The sequence below is a fragment of the Leptopilina heterotoma genome, unplaced genomic scaffold (assembly GCF_015476425.1).
Source record: "Leptopilina heterotoma isolate Lh14 unplaced genomic scaffold, ASM1547642v1 Lhet_32, whole genome shotgun sequence".
NCBI lineage: Eukaryota > Metazoa > Arthropoda > Insecta > Hymenoptera > Figitidae > Leptopilina > Leptopilina heterotoma.
The window spans coordinates 1,007,005-1,027,331 of record NW_025111017.1 but is presented as its reverse complement, the minus strand read 5'-3'; the positions used below and the strand labels follow the sequence as shown (position 1 = coordinate 1,027,331).

Genomic DNA, 20,327 nt, shown 5'->3' with positions numbered 1-20,327 from the left:
CAATCCAACTGGACTCTCTGTAACCCCAGAGAAAACGAATATAGTAGTTTTCACAAGGAAATATAAGGTACCGAGTTTAAAAAACCAATATTTTATGAAAAAGAAATTTCTTTTTCCGAATCGGCTAAGTACCTGGAAGTGATCCTAAGTAAAAAGCTGAGTTGGAAGGAACATTTCGAATATCAGTATGCAAGGTTCTGTACTGCTTTTTGGGTGTGTAGAGGGGCGATAGGGTCACCGTGGGGACTAAGCCCTAATGTGGTCAAATGGCTCTATTAGATGATTTTAAAACCCTGGTTTCTTTACGCGGTAGTGGTTTGGTGGTCTAGGACTCAACTGATAACAGTTATAGAGAAACTGGACCAACTGCAAGCAATGGTTTTCAAGGGTATTACGAGGGCTATGAGGATAACGCCAACAGCTGCGTTGGGATTCATACTAGCCGAAGTACCCCTGCATATTGCTGCTGTGAGAAAAGCGGCTCTCACTATAAGCAGACTAACTGCGCAGGGAAGGTGGAAGTTTTGGGGGTAAACACACCAAGCTTCCACGTTCAATTCTATCAATCCCAGAACTAAATATGGTGCAAGATAGAATGATCAAGAGGGTGCAATTTAAACCCTGCTTTAAGATCATTACACCTTCCAGAATGGACTGGAAGAAAGGTTTTCCACTTGGGGACGAAGTCTGGTATACAGACGGCTCCAAGATGGACTGCGGTGCAGGCTTCGGAATTTATCGGAAAACTCGCTGCATTAAAGTGGCTGAGTCACTGAAACAATATGCCACGGTCTGGCAGGCCGAGGTCTGTGTGATTTTAACTTGCTCCCAAATGTCCATTCAAAAAGGAACAAAGGGTAAGAGGATTCCCAGTGGGCAAAAAACCATCATTGTTTTAAAAACGTTCCAAAAACGTTTTTAGAACGTTTCATGTCTGCAAAATAATGTTCCAAAAACGTTCCATTGCTTTTAAAACGCTTTAGAACCATATAACGTTTTTGGGACGTTATTTAGCAGACATGAAACGTTCTAAAAACGTTTTTAAAACAATGATGGTTTTTTGCCCACTGGGTTAGTATTTGTGTGGATAGTCAGGCGGCCTCAGGGAGGGGCTTTGAAAAATCCCACAATAGAATCAAAACTCGTCAGGGAATGCCGTAGCGTACTAGACGAGTTGGATTCAGTAAATAAACTTTCATTGATCTGTGTACCGGGCCACTCTGGGATTAAGGGTAATGAAAGAGTGGACGTCTTGGCAAAAATCGGTTCCAAGACGGCATTTATAGGTCCTGAACAAGCAGTGGCAATACTGCCGTGCTGGGTTAAGGGAGCCATAGAAAGATGGGGTCAAAGGGAACATAAGAAAATCTAGCTCGATCTCGGTTGTTAGATTAGATTAGATATTAAAAAATTTGGAGAAACTGAAGGATCATTCTATTACACAGGAATGTCTAAAGACATTACTGAATGAATGTAGAATGTTGACGCATTCTACATGTACATTAACATTTCTAATAATTTTGTTTAGATGCTTCAGGAGATCCTGTGAACCCGATTTCATCCGGTTACCACGTCACCACATTCATCATCACCATCATCATCATCATCGTCGAATAGAAACGCATTCAAGAAGTTGTGATTACTCAAGACGCTCAATGTCTATAGAAGCTCACAGCGAAACTCAACATTTTGGCTTACCAATTCTCAGTATCAGTGAACCCAGCCCTCCAGACGAGGCTAACAACACGGTGGACGAAACTTTGTAGGATTTGCTTGCCGAGGACTTCCCTAAAGAACTTCTTGTCTGACTGGAAAAGTTTTGTTTTCTTTAAATGGTTTCCTTGAAAATCTAAAAACTGTCAAAACTTCAAGGGATGATTAAGTACCTCGGCAAAACAAGAACACCAGTTCGAATGTATGAGTGTTTGCATGTGTGAATTGTGGCACTTATTAATGAACTCATTTATTTTCAAGAAAAAAAAAACGTAATAATTGTGTCGAACAGTCTCTTATTATTAGATATATCCAACAAGACTTCTATTTCAATTTAAGGAAGTCAAAAAACTTCTGAGGCTGATTATCTATTTTTTATCAAATATTGACATATTGTAAAGCAGTTAATCATAGAATCAAATTCATTCTCATTAAAATGGTCCAAAAATATAGTTTATAAATTCTAAATATTATTATGTCTATTAAAAAAATATCAACATTAAGTATTTGCAAATTTTATACATTCTTATTATATGAAAAAATATTTTAAATGATAATTAATTACTTTTCTTAATTACTTAATTTTATCTTAATTCAAAACTTTGTCAATCACATAAGATTATTAGGCTCTTGAAATACTTCAAACTAATTAAAACTGGTTCTAATACTTTATAAAAAAAATTAATATATTCTAACAAACATATCTCATGATTTTATAGAAATTTCTATTAAAAAATAACTTGAAGCTTAATTTTAGTAAGTTAGAAAGAAATTATGCGTGATTTTAAAATACTAAAATATTAGGGGAGATACCGATTCTTTGCAAATGAATCCTACCTAAAAAATTCTACTCACAATCAGTTAATCTTACAGGAAGAAATATATACCTATTACATTTCATTTAAAAATTAGGTTCTAAGCAATTAAAAAAGCCATCTGACTATAAAAATCTGTACAGCTGAAGAGACATTTATTTATTTCAATTCAAATGTAAATACTAATTGTAATCTGCCTTGTAGATTTTAATTTCATTAAGCTAAAAAATCATAAAATATTATATTTTTAAATTTAATTATGTAGAGATTTTTTTATATTAAAGTAGCTGCATTTATTAACTAACACAATATTAGAACTTATACTTTACTACTATATAGCCAGTCAAGTAGCAGCAAGAGACAGGAAGAGAAACTGTGAACCATTACTTCACAAGAACAATGTTTTCCAGTTGTTGATTTATTTTACATTTGGGATTTATTTTTAACGTACAGGTTAGAATTTAACACAAAAAATACAAGAATTTAATTAGTGTTCTGTAATTTGATGTTTATCATTTATTTGATATTTTTAATTTATAAAAGTAAGTTCTCTTAAAATTCAATAATTATTTACAGATATTTTGAATCATTGTATGTTAAACAGAAAATGGGTATTAATAATTTAAATGTAGCGCCTGAGACGGCGCTATTTAATGTTTGGAAATATATTTCAATTATTTATTAAATTTACAAAAGTATTAACATAGAAAACCTAAGTACTACCGTGTCATTTAATATTGGTTTAATTTCATACACATCAAAAATAAGTTCTCGTTTTTTCTACTCCATGTTTTAGAGTTTATTTGCAAACAATGAAACCACTGTCTTCAATATAATGTGTGAAAATTTCAAAAACAGTCTTTTAGCTATGTTACAAAATTTTTGTTTAAGGATTATTTGCGTAGAATCGTTACCACCTAAAAAGATGAGAAATTTTGTTAACACAATACTATTACATAACTTGTAAATTATTTTTATTATATTAACTGTAAAAAAATAAATATTTATCTATAGTTTAGAAATGTGTTACTAATACATAAACTTTTATTTTCAAAAGATTAGATTTAATTATTTATGTAAATTATTTCAAAATTTTAAAGAAAATTTTTAAACCATTTTAATTCTTATGTGATTTCTTATTCTGAGGGCACTTTAGTAACGATCATTGTAATTCTTTATCAGGGATATTTGCGTCTTCGATTGTATATATGACGTATATGTAGGATAACAAAAATTTTGGGAACAATAGAACTTATCTTCGAAAACTAAGTATATCTGGGAATCAAAGCGAAAGTTGGTAATTTGCTAATAGAACTCGCTAATAGAACTTAATAAGAAAACCGCGCTTCCAACAAATCTTTAAATTCATTCTCGAATCTGAATCGAGAAATAAAAGAAAACTAATGTAGATTAAGTCTGTAAACCAACAATTTCTTTAATGAAAGATAAAAATATTTTATTGTCCTATTTCATCGCGTTAATGGTCAATTATAATATTTACAAGAATATAAATAATTTCAAAACATATGTGTATATTGAACATACAACATTCTTAGTACAATAGCTGTAAAATTAAATCGTCAATTACAAATCATTACAGTGTTAAAATTCTTGAATTAAGACCACTTTTCATTGATCCTCTGAATTAGAAATATTTTTAAAATAAATATTGATTGCGAGAAAAAATAAAAACATTCTTTAATCATGTTCATATAATCATTTTCATTTCTTGATGAAGATAAAAATAAAACGAAAATATTTGGAAAATGGATTTTTATATTATTTTATTCTAAAACTTACAAAATTTAAACGATTTTCAAATATTTATCGTTATATTTTTCGATTTATCTAAAAATTCTAATTGGATACGAACAATTTTTTAGTGCATAATCTCTTTTTTTGCACTTTTTAAAATTAGATTTCTATTACTGTATATAGAATAATAGTTGATAGAAATTCTTAAACACTTAGTACGTATGTGAAAATCAACGTCTCTCTTGAATACTATAAAAAATTTTAAAAATGGATATTTCTTTTTTGAAAATATAACCTTATAACACAGGGGTAATATAAGGATGTTCCTATACTAGGGATATCTTTTCTTTTTAGGCAATTGGAATGGTACAAGAATATCTATAAATGACCCTAAGATATCTTAAGGATATTTGAACCCAATAGAAAGAAAAAATACGCCTATGACATCTTAGGGATATTTTTTGAATATACAGAAATAAAAAGCAAAAATATTACACTAATATTAATATTACACCCTACCCACGTGATTTGTCAGTTTTGGTAAAGCTTTTTTTCAATTCAAATTAGAGCTTTTTATGCCTTCACATTTTCTTTCTACAGGACTTCAAAAAGTGCAAAAAACGCCGTTTTTTGATAATTTAACTTATCTTTTTAGGGGTCTGAATAAATTGAAATTTTTTTTTGCATTTTCTTCTTCATCGATTTCTTTGTGCAAGTTCAAGCTTGCCATTCTACAAGTTTCAGCTTCATTTGACAAAATTAATACTGATATGAATCTTCGTTTCTCCTTTTGTACTGCATGGTAAAACTCATCTATCATCACTCTCTTAATTTCTCAATATTTTATTTTGATTATAAACAAAAATTTTAAACTTTAAAATTTAATTTTAAAAATTGAGTGTCACTTTCAACTACATCATTATTTTTATAAAAAAACATCTACTTATGGAATAATAAACATTAAAGTCTCTCTAAGGAAAAATATAATTTGAGAATTTATTTTCTTTTAGCAGGGTTGCCACGCTTTTACTGATTTCAAATTCCCTGACTTTTACAGGTTTTTAAAACTACATTTATATTTTACAAAATTTTTAATTCAAACCTTTTTGAAATTAAACATCTTATAAAAAATTGTTATAAAACATGAAAATATCGATCACTCCGAGTCTTCGATTCGGAGCAATCGATATCTTCATGTTTTATAATAATTAAAAATGTTGGACTGATAAAATCATCATTTTATACCTATTATAAGAATATTGTTACTGTAACTTATTCAAAATTACTTTCATTATTTTAATTCAATTATTGTTTTCCACAATTTTTAACTAAAATTCTTCTTTATAAAGTGTAAATTAATTATTATTAATAATTTCTGAAAAATTTCTTTCAACATTTTCAAATCCTTTTGTTTACAATTCAATTTTACGAAATTTCATCGATTATTCAAGTACTCGGAAATTCTTTAATCAAATATATATTAGAAAATAAAAACTTTAAATAACTTCAAAAAAATTCAATTCAACTTTTACAAAAAAATTAAATCTACACAATTTTAAGTTAAAAGTATGAAAAATTCAAACATTCAAAGATTATAATTTGAGACCTGCTTTTCAAAACTCAATTATTATCTAAAGTTTTAACTGAAATTCATATTTCAATCAATTATTATTAGAAAATTCTACGACAATTCAATTATTTAAATACAAAAAAAATAATTTATTGAAGAATTCAATGTTTCTTAAAATTCAACTCTCATTTAATGAATTTTATCAACAAATTTTTAAATAGGTAATTAAAATTCTTTTGACGAATTTCAATAAAATTTTTAAGAATAATTTCATTTTTCGAGAAATTAGATTAAAAATGTATTAAAAATAATTGAATCTCTGTAAAAAAATTTCATTGAATTGAGAAAAGTTTTTGAAAATAATTGAAATTTTGTCAAAAATTTTATTAAATTTTTTTTAAATAATTGAAATATTGCCAAGAATTTTATTAAAATTTTTGAAAATAATTGAATTTTAGAGAAAAATTTTAATATTTATAAAAATAATTGAAATTTTGACTATAAGTTTTTTTAAACTTTTGACCATAATTGAATTTCTGCTAAGAATTTTAAAACTTTTGTAAATAATTGAATTCTTGAGACGAATTTTTTAATAATATTTCTTTTTAAATACCTAATTATTTTTAATACAAAAATAAATAATTTATTGAATAATTGAATGTTTCTCAAAAGTCAATTCTCGTAAAGAATTTTATTAACAAATTTTTAAATAATTGAATTCTATTGACGAATTTTAATAAAATTTTAAATATAATTACATTTTTCGAAGAATTCGATTAAATTGTATCAAAAATAATTGAAATTTTGCAATGAGTTTTATTATCTATGAAAATAATAATTGAATCCCTGTAAAAAATTGTATTACATATTTATAAAAATAATTGAATCTCTGTAAACATAAATTGAATATTTTTGAAAATAATAGATTTATTGCGAAGAAATTTATAAAAAATGTTTAAAATAATTCATTTCTTTTGGAAAATTTTATTAAAATAGTAGATATTAAAAATCATTGACTGGAGGAGAATTTTTCAAAAGAAATTGAATTTGTTAAAAAGAATTTCATTAAAATTTTTGAAAATAATTGAATTTTGGAGATAAAATTTAATATTTATAAAGATAATTGAAATTTTGACGATAAATTTTTTAAACTTTTGACCATAATTGAATTTTTGCGAAGAATTTTATTACTTTTGAAAATAATTGAATTTCTTTGATGAATTTTAATATAATTTTTAAAAATAATTATAAATTTTTCGAGAAATTCCATTAAAATTGTATTAAAAATAATTGAAATTTTGCGATGAGTTTTATTATTTATGAAAATAATTGTAAATCTATCAATTTTGTGATTATTTATGAAAATAATTGAATTATTGCGAAGAAAAATTGTAAAGGCAATTCTTTTAAAATTGAATTAAGAAATTTGAATTAAGAAAATTGAAATATAAAATAAAGAAAAATTAAATTTCAAGAATAAGCACAATAACTTTAGAAAACAATAATTTTCCAGGATTCCAATGAAAATTCCCAGACTTTTCCAGGTTTTTTCAAGGTTTATAAAAATTCCCTGACATTTCGAGGTTTTCCAGGTTTCCAGGTTGCGTGGCAACCCTGTTTAGTTTTAATTATACAATTCAAGCAGCAAAACTAGATTGTGAATCATAGAATCAGCATACAAAAGCATACACATATTTTACAATAAAATCAATAATTATTTTATTATTTTGACGACTGAGTAATAAAATTATTATTTATATATTTTAATTGTATACGTTAAATAAAGTATCCAAGAGGAAAACGTATTCAACAGAGCCGTTTCGCATTGAAAAAACTCTTCATTCGATTTCGACACTTAACAACAAAATCTTTTTCATTGAACTATATTATTAAAGTGAAAAAAAAACTCTACACCTCGTCCGGTCCACAACGAATTTGTTAACTTCGATGATTGTATTTTCATTTTTATTCAGTTAGAAAAAATAACATTAAATAATACTAATAAACAAATCATGCGCTACGCGAAGAACCACCAACATGCATTTTAACAAGATTTTTATACTTTCATTAAAGTTAAGAATAAAAAAAAATTAGTTATTAATTTTTTGCAAAAAGATAAGAAATGGAATCTGTGTACTGTAAGGATATTCATGTATGTACAACATCACAATGTTATTTTTCTAATTATCTATGTCTTTCTAATTTTCTATGTTTTTCTAATTTAAAGAAAGCACCCTCACAGCACCGGGATATTCAGGATATCCCAGAGACGTCCTGGGGATATCGATTTGTTTTCGGAAGTTTGGATATCTCTGGGATATCCTAGGGACGTCCATGGATATCCAGAGGATAATCCAGGGATATCCAAACTTCCGAAAACAAATCGATATCCCCAGGACGTCTCTGGGATATCCTGAATATCCCGGTGCTGTGAGGGCAACGATGCTAAAAGAAACTTTTAAATGAGCGCTGACGAAAATTTCCCAAAATAAATGACTCAAGAAGTCTTTAACACTTATATCCTTAAATCATGAGACCAACGTAATAAATATATATATATACACATATTTTCTTAAAGAAAGTAACTAACTTTGATAATATACGGAAATAAGTAGTTTTCTTAAAAGTTTTAAAATGTAGCCTTCCGTGTATGAATGTATATATGTATATTTAATTTAATAGTAAAATTCCTGTACATTGCCGTCCAAAATTGTAAGCCCATTAAGTTTTAAATTACGTATCGATAGAGAAATTCGTCTTTATCTAGACTTATAGATTAGATTTTTGATTGAAATAAGATTTTATCAAAAATCCAAACTTTTCGAATGTAGAACAGAGTCAAGTACACCAATGATTCCAAATAAGTGTATTTTTAAAGTTGACGTTGTCAAATTCTTATATATATAGATACATGACCAAAACAAAGAATATATTGAAAAACATGCAAATGTTCTTGCTCTAGGTAACTCAAGGTAATAAGTACACGATGTTTTATGTACGTATGCGATTCCAAGAGTTACAAATAACCTATCGTTTTCACATGTTCTTATTGTACAAGGTATATCGGTTTAAAAATTATTATGTAAATGTTAACGAAATAAATGATGGAGTATATAACATTTTTTAATCCAAAAAGTAGATGGTCTCACAATTCTGGACTACAGTGCGTACGTTAACGAAAATAATAGCAATATAATAATTATAAAATAAAAAAACAATAAAACATAAATCTTTTGAGCGCACAATGGTGCATTTGCATAATAATAATTATAAATACCTAATAATATAAAGGTATATTTTTCTTCAAGTTCTAATAGATAAGAAAATAAATATATATATATTTTAAATATCCAAGAACATGTGTTTAAATGTATTAGAACTGTTTAAAGAAGTACACTGGAACCTCGGCTATACGGACAGATCGGGTACTCCGAGAAGGTCACCTTGACGAAAAAGCGAAAACATGCAGGATCTAATTTCCGTATAACCAAGATTCCAGTACATCAAATTTATCAAATTAATGTTTTCAAATTTCCAAATATAATAAAATTATCTTTCTACTCAAAAAAAAGTATGTTTTCTGATTTCTATTAGATTCTGGGACCAAGAGAATTCAGATATACATAAATCTCCTAAAATTAAAAATTAATATTCATGTTATTAACACATATTTCAAAAGCGTTTACGTATGAAAAATGCTGATAAAAGTTGTTTAAATTATTGATGACTTAAAAATAATATTAAGATCACATTAAATATAATCTCCTTAGTAAATTACTGTTTACAATATTTTTCAGAGAAAATACCTGAGCTCAAAATTATCCCCATTTATGCTACTTGTTTTGATTAGCATCAAAAATGAACCTCGTTCTATTTGATATACTTCAGAAAAATGAGTCCAGGTCCTTTCTGTGATCGAAATTATAAGGGAAATCAAAGTTAGCTTCCAAATTTTTTTGCAATCATTGTTTTATTCAAAGTATCATTTTATTTTTCATCCTATGGTGTAAACGGATAAATAATTATAATAAACACCCGTGTGGAAATTAAATCTGGGTGCTAACCATACTACTGTCAAGCTAAGTGAGTTCATAATAAGAAAGGGTGGACACCGGTGTTCATAGCTATAGGTGTACCCTAACAACGGACGTCCTAGTCAAATCCGAAAATTTTGATATCCCTAGAATCCTGTACAAAAACCTTTAGGGATCCTTTGAGGATCCTGTACGGGAATTTTAAGCTGTGAGTGTTCTGCCAGTTCCCGAATAGAAACAGATGATTAGTTCTAACCCAGACTATTTCCACACGAGTGTTTCAATATTTTTCTGTAAAATTAGTCTGCATAATCATATTGTTATTTTATAAGAAAATATTTTATTTTTTTACTACAGATAAAATACCTAGAAACAATGCAAATATAAATTTAATGTATTATTAAATTCAAATCCTGTTCTAGTAAAACATTAAAGGGTACAATGAAATCTCATGGATGTACGAATAAGGAAGTGTATTATAATTTTTGTAGACAAATTTCATTAAAATTACATTCCTTACTGATTCTAATGTTTGCTTTTTAAATGATAAACATTTCTTTATTATGTTAACTCATTCAATTATGTTAAGAATTATTTTTGTCCAACGATTTCTTTTGGGTTTTAAGTTATTCTACAATACGGTTAAGAACAAACAAGTATGAAACAACCATATTTGTGCCAAAAACGTTTAAGGAACCACTGAATAAATACTTCATCACTACTCGTCACTATACTCAGTATCCTCTTTTACTTCACCTTTATTCATACTTAGGCCTTAAGTTAATCTCTATTCTTCTCAACTAACATTTGTGGATTGATATTTTATTCTCTTTTAGTGATATCATTTATATTTATTCTGAAGTTCTGATTTGAGTCTCTATTAATGTTCTCTTACTAATAAAACTATTCTTGAATTGTACTGAGTCGGAAATTTATTAATGCAAAAACTATGTCTTTTTAGTATTAAAGTTTACATTAAAATAATTTTGTTACCCCAAAATTTCATTCATCTTTATTATTTCTTTGCAGTAAAATTGTCAGTAAAATATTGGACAGTTTACAATTTTCTTAAGACTCACATAAAGATGATTTTATAATGACATTATGCTCTAGGTTACTTCACTAGTACATAATCAATTTTAATTATAGTTTCTGTCATTATTTACTCAGTAAAAGAATAATTGGAAGCAAGAAAAAATAACTTAAATTGAATGCGCCTTCGCGTAAAAACCTAATTGGAAAGTTACGGTGATTTATTTTTTGTTATATTGAATTCTTTTCTCCTGAATTGTTCGAACTAACGTTTATTGACTTAAGTTGACGATATAAATGATAAATTGAAAGAGCAAGGTACAAAAATACATTAAAAATGTTAATATTGTATGTATAATCTCTAAGAAAAATTTGTGGAATTTTTTAGAGTACCCTTTAATTTATTACAAATGTTTACAAATTTTTGTCGTATTGAAGTATCTTAAATTAAATAAAGTATTAATAGTGAATTCTGAAAAGTTCGAAATTGATCTTATGGAAAGATGAAAGAATTAAAATGATTTTCGAATAATAAAAAAATGTATTCCCAATTTCAGTGTTTAACATATTAATTACATTGAGGACCAATCAATTATGTAAGTGCCCACTCGATAAATTTCATTTCTATGTATATTTCAGTTTCTTGATTTATGGTACAAAATTCATAAAATAACAAAGTATCTCAAGGATTTCATACGTACCAAAGAATTGTATCTATTGTTATAATCGATTTATTATGTACTGTTGAATAAATTTAAATTTATTCACAAATTAAACGTTCTAAATAACACATTGAAAAATAAAGAGAATTTTAAAAAGACTTTTAAATCGTCCCTCATTCAAATAATATATATTTATAAGTCTAAATCCTTTATTCATTACATAAAGTTGTTTCTGATTTTTCTTCAAATATTAACCATTCAGGGCTCGGATCGACTTTAAGACTCAAAAAAAGTCGCTTTAGTCGCATAAATTCACAACAAAAGTCACGAAAAGTCGCATGGAATTTTAGAAAAAACGACAAAAAGGAAACACGAAGTTGTCAAAATTGTAAAAAAAATCACATTTCTCGACAACACATACTTTAATATCAAACAATCCGGAATGAAATTTAATAAAACTCAAAGAAAAATTTTAATGAGGTATTTTTAACATTTTTTTAAAAATTCTCTTTAAAATGTAAAATATTTTTATAAATAATAAAATTCTTCTCCTAAATTCAATTATTTAAACAAAAATTTAATAAAATTCTTGTCAAAATTTTAATTATCTTTATAAATAATAAAATTCTTCTCTAAAATTCAATTATTTTCATAAGTAATGAAATTCTTCGCAGAAATTCAATTATATTCAAATTTTTTTTTCAAATTTAAATGTTCTCGATAAAATTCTTTACAAAATTCAATTATCTTCAAAAGTAAGAAAATTCTTCTGCAAAATTCAATTACTTTTAAATATTTTAAAAAAAATCTGTTCAAGATTTTAATTATCTTCATAAATAATAAAATTCTTTTCTGAAATTTAATTATTTGTAAAAATAATAATAAAATTCTTGTCCAAATTTCAATTATCTTTATAAAGAAAAAGATTCATCCTAGAAATTCTATTATTTTCAAATTTTTTTTTAAATTCCTCGTCAAAATTTTATATTTATCTTCATAAATAATAAAATTCATCCTGGAAATTTAATTATTTTTAAAAGTTCTGATAAAATTCTTTGCAAAATTCAATTATCTTCAAAAGTGAGTAAGTATCATTTATACACATAATTTTTTTTTTTAACTCAAATTTTTTTTTTATTTTATAAAAAAAAATTTTTTGTCTTCTCTTGAAAAAAAAATTTTTTTTTGTCATCTCTCTTAAAAAAAATTTTTTTTTTTTGTATAAGGAAATTCTTCGCAGAAAATCAATTATTTTCGAAATTTTTTAAAAATTCTCCTCAAAATTTCAATTATCTTTGTAAATATCAACATTATTCTGCAAAATGCAATTACTTACTAATGTTTTATAAATTGCTTCTCAATAATTCAATTATTTTCATAAAAAATAAATACAAAAATTTTTTTTTTTTAATATGTCTTATAATATAAAATAATGATTTTATCACTCGGTCATCTTTAATTGTAATAAAACATGAAAACATCGATTGCTCCGAGTCGAAGACTTGGAGTGATCGATTTCTTCATGTTTTATAACAATTTTTTATAAGTTGTTTAATTTCAAAAAGGTTTGAATTTGAATCTTTTGAAGAATTTTATTTCCTATGGAAAAATATCTATTTAAAAAAGAAGTTATTGATGTTTTCGAAAAATTTGAAAGAAATTTGTAAATAAATGTAACAGATCATTTTTTTGACTAAAACTTTTTCCTTCAATTTTCTAAAAATTTTAAAAGTTTCACTTTCTAATTGACAAATAGAATTTATAAACATTTTTTTTTTCATTAATTTTTAAAAAACTTTAATTTTTATTAAAGCAATTGTAATTAAGAAATAGAAATGATGCAAATTGTTTCCTTATGAAAATTGGGAATTTCCTACAAAAATATTAAGAAACGAGATAATATGTTATGTTTTTTTTCCCTAAAGAGAAGAATGATTTTGTGAACAATATTGTTTACAAAAAAAGATTTCTGACATTATTTTACAATTTAAGTCGAAAAGTAATTGAAAAATTTGAAAAAAGTCGATTAGTCGCATTTTACTAAGAAAAATCTCGAAAAAGTCGATTAGTCGCATTTTTTCACAAAAAAGTCGAAAAAAGTCACATTTCCTTATAAAAGTTGAAAAAAGTTGAAAAAGTCGCACAATCCGAGCCCTGGACATTTTTTCTCTTTTGTTTTTGTTTTGTACTCAAAGTTAGGTATCTTTACGTTATATATGGGCAATTCCACGTGAGATTTTAATCGACCTCTTAAAATTCGCCAAAAATATTTTTTTTCTATTCTGTATCGAAAAAAAACGTATCCGTATTTTTTTATTTTTGTTTAATTGTCCAAATTTTCGAGTTATGAATTTTGGAAATTTTGGACTTTTAATTGTAGACCTATATTCAGTAGCTTATAAGTCCGAAAATATTGAGTTTAGGAAAAAGTTGTCAAAGAATGAAAGTTTTAGTTTTCTTTCGACTTTTAAAAAATGTAAACAAAAAAATTTTTTTTAATTTTTTATTAAAAAAATTTTTTTTTTTATAAACAAATTAATTTTTTTAACTTTGGGCCGGATTTTCTTTAATTTTTTTAAAATTTATTTATACCTTATAATATAGAGAAGATTTTCCAAAAAGTCCCGAAATGGGCCTGATGTGTTAAATGGGTTTTAAAACATTTTCAAAAATCACTTGCAAGCTTCACAGTGGGATTTTTTTACTAACTTTTTAAAACTGTCTACAGCGTATAATTTTTAATCTATTTGAGTGTTCTTTGTTTTAAATTAAAGGGTCTACGCTGTAGACAGTTTTAAAAAGTTAATTGTAAAAAAAATCCCTCTGTGATGCTTGCAAGTGATTTTTGAAAATGTTTTAAAACTCATTTAACACATCAGGCCCATTTCGGGACTTTTTGGAAAATCTTCTCTATATTATAAGGTATAAATAAATTTAAAAAAAATAAAAAAAAATCCGGTCCAAAGTTAAAACAAATTAATTTGTTTATAAAAAAAAAATTTTTTTAATAAAAAATTAAAAAAAAATTTTTTGTTTACATTTTTTAAAAGTCAAAAATTTCGAAAATTCATAACTCGAAAATTTGGACAATTAAACAAAAATAAAAAAAATACGTATCTGTTTTTTTTTCGATACAGAATAGAAAAAAAATATTTTTGGCAAATTTTAAGAGGTTGACTAAAATCTCACGTGAAATTGCCCATATGTTTCTTCTGTTATTAATTTTCTTTGAGGTATTAAATTAAAGGTCGGTCAAATGTAATTAGTATCGATGTAATTAGAACTATTCTAGTCTCATTATTAATTATTCTTTTTACTTTAACATTAAATTCACTAATTAAAATTCTATTTAAGGTCCTTCAAAAAGGGGTCAAATTTTTTATCATTTCTAATAGTGTCAAAATTTGTGAAGTGAGCCACCATTTTTGGATAGGTGAGTATTTTCTATGATTTTAACTTTTTTTCTACTCTATACGATAAAACAAAAATACAAGTTGAACAGTTTTGCGAAATTTTAATTTTTACAATAGTTATTGTTAATAACATTTTTTTGTCCGAATTTCGAAATTATTAATTATCTATGGTTCTATAAAAGAAATCTATTTGAGTTTTGGAATGGATAATAAGGAATAATACTACTTTTGATTAATATTTGTCAAAATATAAAATTTTAAAAATTGTGAAAATTATAAACAATTTATTTAAACAATTAAAAATATTTTCATGTTCTCCCAACATTTTAAAAAACTTTTTTATTGAATATTACTCCTTATTTAATCACGAATAATTAGAAAAAAAGAAAAGTGAGTATTCTTAATTAGGTAAAAAGTTATTCAGGTTTTTCTCTGAGCGCACTACGCGCCATGCGTGACAGGCGTAAACGTCGCACAGTGGGATTTTTTTACAATTTAATGTTCAAAAATGTCTACAGCCTACAATTTTTGAACGATTTGAGTGTTCTTTGATTTAAATTAAAGGGGAATAAATTCTTTAGACATCCCTCAAGGCTGATTTTTAAAATTTTAATTGTTTATAATTTTTTAGTTCAATTAAACTTAACAAATTAATAGGGGAATGTAGTCAAGGTTGGTCTACTGTCTAGGTAGGCCATCGCGATTTTTTGGACAAGTTCACTAGCGCCACCTACGCGCATGCTTGTCGAAGCTTGTCTTAGTGTAACCTAACTTTTTGTTCCATTACATTTTCAGAGAATCGAAAGTAGTGTTTTCTGTGACGTCGGTACAAAAAAAGCTCAAAAAAAGTTTTGTGCATAATGTGAAAAACCATTAATAAAATATAAAAAACAAATTGAATCGTCAAGGCAAGTATGCAGAAAATTTGTAAGACTCATGGTTGAAAGAAAAACAAAGTAAAAAATCGAATCCCGAAACGTATTTCTTTATGGTTACAACAATTCGGTAATGTTACTTACTGTCAAGGTCGGCCACTATGTGTTTAAAATGCGCAAAGATGAGGACGAGCTACTTCATTTGCAAAAACTGCAATTCTGTATAACTCATAATATAATTGATCATCTTATTAATATTTTTATTTAATTTTATTAATATTTTAGTGCAAAATTTTTTTTTATTTATATTTATTTTTTTATATTGTTTATTTTTATTATTTTGTTATTTCATTAAGTTACAAACTGTAAACAATAAAGAATCAATTTTCCGTAACTCCAAACATGTTATTTTATTTTTTAACGATTAATGCCCTTTGAATTTCAAACATGGCCGACCTTGACTGTAAGGACCAACCTGGACTACAAATTTTTTTTTTTTAATCTTTATAACTTTTTCATTTTTAAACCTGTCAATTTACTTTGTACAGAAAAAATGTTCCTATTAAACAGGACTTTCCAACCATATACTTCAATTGTCCAAATTCATTTTTTAAAAAAAGTTATAAACAAAAGTCAAAAAGGTGGCCGACCTAGACTATGTTCCCCTACAATTTTTTAAAAAAGGACGTTTATTTTCTTATTCTTATTGTAAAGAATATATGTCCTCCTTGTTTAAAAAAAACTTTTTTAAATTGTTATAAACATTGTTAATTAACAAATAGTTAATTTTTGTTCCTCTCCATTAAAAAAATGTTTTTTTTACGTTTTCTTTTCTATTTATGTTCATTTAAAGAATATGTGTTCTCCTTGTGTAAGAAATAACATATTTAAATTGTTATAAACAATATTAATTAACAAATAGATAACTTTGATTCCTCTCCATTAAAATTTTTTTTTCATGTGTAGTCTTTTATTTAGATTCATTTAAAGAATATAAAAATATAAGTAGGGGAGAGTCTCCAGTTGTGAGACAGTCAATTTTTTTTAACATTCAATATTAAAAAGCCGATTGGTTTATATAAAAACATTTCTTTTTATATGAGCCAACTTTTTCGTGAACGCCGAAGCGGATATATAAACTGTTTTTGTTAAATACCAACACTGTGTGTGATAATCGACTAAAAAGCGTTTTTTCAATAAATGCAAAGTACTTTTTGTCCAAGTTAATTAATTGGAAAAGGTAAATGTAATGCATTTTCTTTTAGTGTTTTCCTTATATTTTGTGATGCAATATTGCATTGTTCCAATCTACGGTTGGAAATAATTTAATTTTCCTTTTTCAAAATAGCTCCAATTTCTGGGTGTGAGACACAGCATATCACCAGTTGTGAGACGGTGTCAACACCCATCTAGGCAGCATAAAAAATACGAATTTGCAGACATATTATTTAAATGTTGTTTTAATTTTTTTTCTAGTATTTTTGGGCATATCAAGTGGAAAAAAGTCAATTGATTCAGAAGAAATCAATTTTAATGCTCTTGTTGAAGCTATTAAATTGTGTTTATTTGATAGTCATATTTTGACGAATAAATATTATTATTAAGTATATAATAATATATATTATTAATATATTTAATTATTTCTACTAAACATAACGTTTTATGTCAAACTTATTAAATTTTAGCAATTTTTAATGAGTGTCTCACAACTGGAGACATTTTTTTTTTGAAAAAGCGATGTGCTCGGAAAATGTATCGTAAAATTTTTTGAGTTCATCGAAACACTATACTTTCTTTTAATAAAAGTTGCGTATTTCTGTTACCTTTCGAACGGTGTATTTTATTTACAATTTCGTTTACCCGTTTACAATTTACGGGTCAAAAATAAAACCTGTCTCACAACTGGAGACTCTCCCCTATAAGTACTTATTTTAACTTTGTAAACATCATATTTAAAATAAGTAGTTATACTTACATTCTTATATTTTTTAAATGGACCTAAATAAAAAAACTACACGTGGAAAAAAATTGTTCAATAGAGAGGAATCAGAGTTATCTATTTGTTAAGTAATATTGTTTATAACAATTTAAATATGTTATTTCTTAAACAAGGAACAACACATATTCTTTAAATGAACATAAATAAAAAAGAAAACGTAAAAAAAATGTTTATTGGTGAAGAGGAACAAAAGTTAACTATTTGTAAATTAACAATGTTTATAACAATTTAAATAAGTTTTTTTAAACAAGGAGTACACATATTCTTTACATGAACTTAAATAAAATTGGATTAATTTGAACTGATTTAGATCATGTGCAATAACGGAATAAGAAACTAAACTTCCTTTTTTAAAAAATTGTATTAATTTGTTTAAAACAAAAAATTATAAGCAATTCAAATTTTAAAAATCGGCCTTGAGGAATGTCTAAAGAATTTATTCCCCTTTACTTTAAATCAAAGAACACTCAAATCGTTCAAAAATTGTAGGCTGTAGACATTTTTGAACATTAAATTGTAAAAAAATCCCACTATGCGTCCCGGGACGACGTTTACGCTTGTCACGCATGGCGCATAGTGCGCTCAGAGAAAAACCTGAATAACTTTTTACCTAATTAAGAATACTCACTTTTCTTTTTTTCTAATTATTCGTGATTAAATAAGGAGTAATATTCAATAAAAAAGTTTTTTAAAATGTTGGGAGAACATGAAAATATTTTTAATTGTTTAAATAAATTGTTTATAATTTTCACAATTTTTAAAATTTTATATAATGACAAATATTAATCAAAAGTAGTATTATTCCTTATTATCCATTCCAAAACTCAAATAGATTCCTTTTATAGAACCATAGATAATTATTAATTTCGAAATTCGGACAAAAAAATGTTATTAACAATAACTATTGTAAAAATTAAAATTTCGCAAAACTGTTCAACTTGTATTTTTGTTTTATCGTATAGAGTAGAAAAAAGTTAAAATCATAGAAAATACTCACCTATCCAAAAATGGTGGCTCACTTCACAAATTTTGACACAATATTTATTTTTATATTTAGTATATCACCAATTTTATAATTAATAGGGTGACATTTCTCCTCATAATAATGTTCGTTTTTTCTTTTAAATTTTTCCAAGTTTTTACGAGCCAGTGACTAGACGTTATTTAATTTATGAAAAATTTCTTGGAATTATTGTTTATAAGTTTTATCGGGTAATTCTTGTAAGAAGCTTCTGAATTCCGGCTTCTCTTCCAAAGACTAAAGTATAATGTGCGAATCGATTTTTTTTTAAATTTTAAATTAATATATGGGCAAATCTCTGAAAACTTTAACATTTGAATTTGAATTTTTTTAAAAAAATTTTTGTGAGCACAATTTTGATATTTTTAGTATTACATCTTCGACCAAAATAAATTTCATTTTTATTACTGTACAACCATTATTTGGTTGCCTTCTATTTTAAAATATAAATTTTTGGAAGGAAAATAATGTTAGGTTATCTAAATCTGTAACAAGATATACATAAACATTTTATCTCCTACACTTAAGTAAGTTATTTCTCAGTATCACAAAAACATAATTAAACATGAAAATAAATATAATAAACGTCTAATGCAACTAATAAGGACAAAATTACAATAAAAAAAATTAATGAAAATTTTTTACGTATAATTATTTGAATTAGTAACATGAACTTTTCTAATTATTTGATTGGCTGAATTGTTTTGAAAAAATATCGAGGATCTTAATATAACCTTGAAAAACACTAACAGTTTTATGAACGTTTAATAAATAATAAATAAATATTACTTAAGTGCCTTCCATTGATAAATTTTTCATTCCGCGTTTCCTTTTTCTCGCTTTTTATTTTCTTTTCTTTGATTTTCTTTCATTTTGCCACTTTTTATTACATTTTTGGTTACTTCGTGATAAATAACATGGAACAAATAAATGCGAAACTTCAGATTGATTGGAAAACGATTGATTTGACCAAGCTACATATTTGACGAACGACAATTTGAATATCCACGTAAAAAAAATAATTAAATAAGAATTAGAATAAATAAAAACATATGCACAGTTTTAAATACATCTAAAGTAATATGTGCCCCAATTTTGGAGCAAATTAAATAAGAAACTTTGGAGAAATTAATGATTTGACCAGCGACATATTTTCCGTACTACACCAGTATCACAAGTATCCAACAATTATTTTGCTTAAAATATAGTTGAAAATAAAAATAAAAATCACGCACATAAAATTTGAATTACAATTCAATTGTGCCTCTTATTTCAAATTTTTTCATTTAGTTTTTTAATGTTTATTTTATAAAACCATTTTGATTTGACCAGCGACACAAAAACTGAGGGACACTTTTTAGAAGATTATATCTTTTCTAATTTTTACTTTTTATTTTTTTTAAGTTTGTTTATGGAATTCTTAAGATATTTTTAAATA

General features: G+C 25.8%; 2 protein-coding genes and 1 long non-coding RNA gene across 10 annotated transcripts in view; 1 reads left to right on the top strand and 2 right to left on the bottom strand.

Annotated features, from left to right (window-relative positions):
* Positions 1–4,053, top strand: part of LOC122504834 — a 111,597-nt gene extending 107,544 nt beyond the window's left edge. For all 8 annotated transcript variants that reach the window (XM_043616111.1, XM_043616105.1, XM_043616109.1 and 5 more), the window contains one exon: positions 1,529–4,053. In XM_043616111.1, the coding sequence (XP_043472046.1) occupies positions 1,529–1,766 (238 nt within the window). In that variant the 3' untranslated portion in view covers positions 1,767–4,053. The remainder of the gene's footprint in view (positions 1–1,528) is intronic.
* Positions 1–20,327, bottom strand: part of LOC122504835 — a 79,469-nt gene that overhangs the window by 53,392 nt on the left and 5,750 nt on the right. The gene's annotated exons all lie outside the window — the stretch shown is intronic.
* Positions 7,746–11,895, bottom strand: LOC122504836. Its single transcript, XR_006301867.1, has 2 exons — positions 8,295–11,895; positions 7,746–8,088 (listed from the first exon to the last, which is right to left on the bottom strand). It is a non-coding gene; the product is annotated as an uncharacterized LOC122504836 (long non-coding RNA).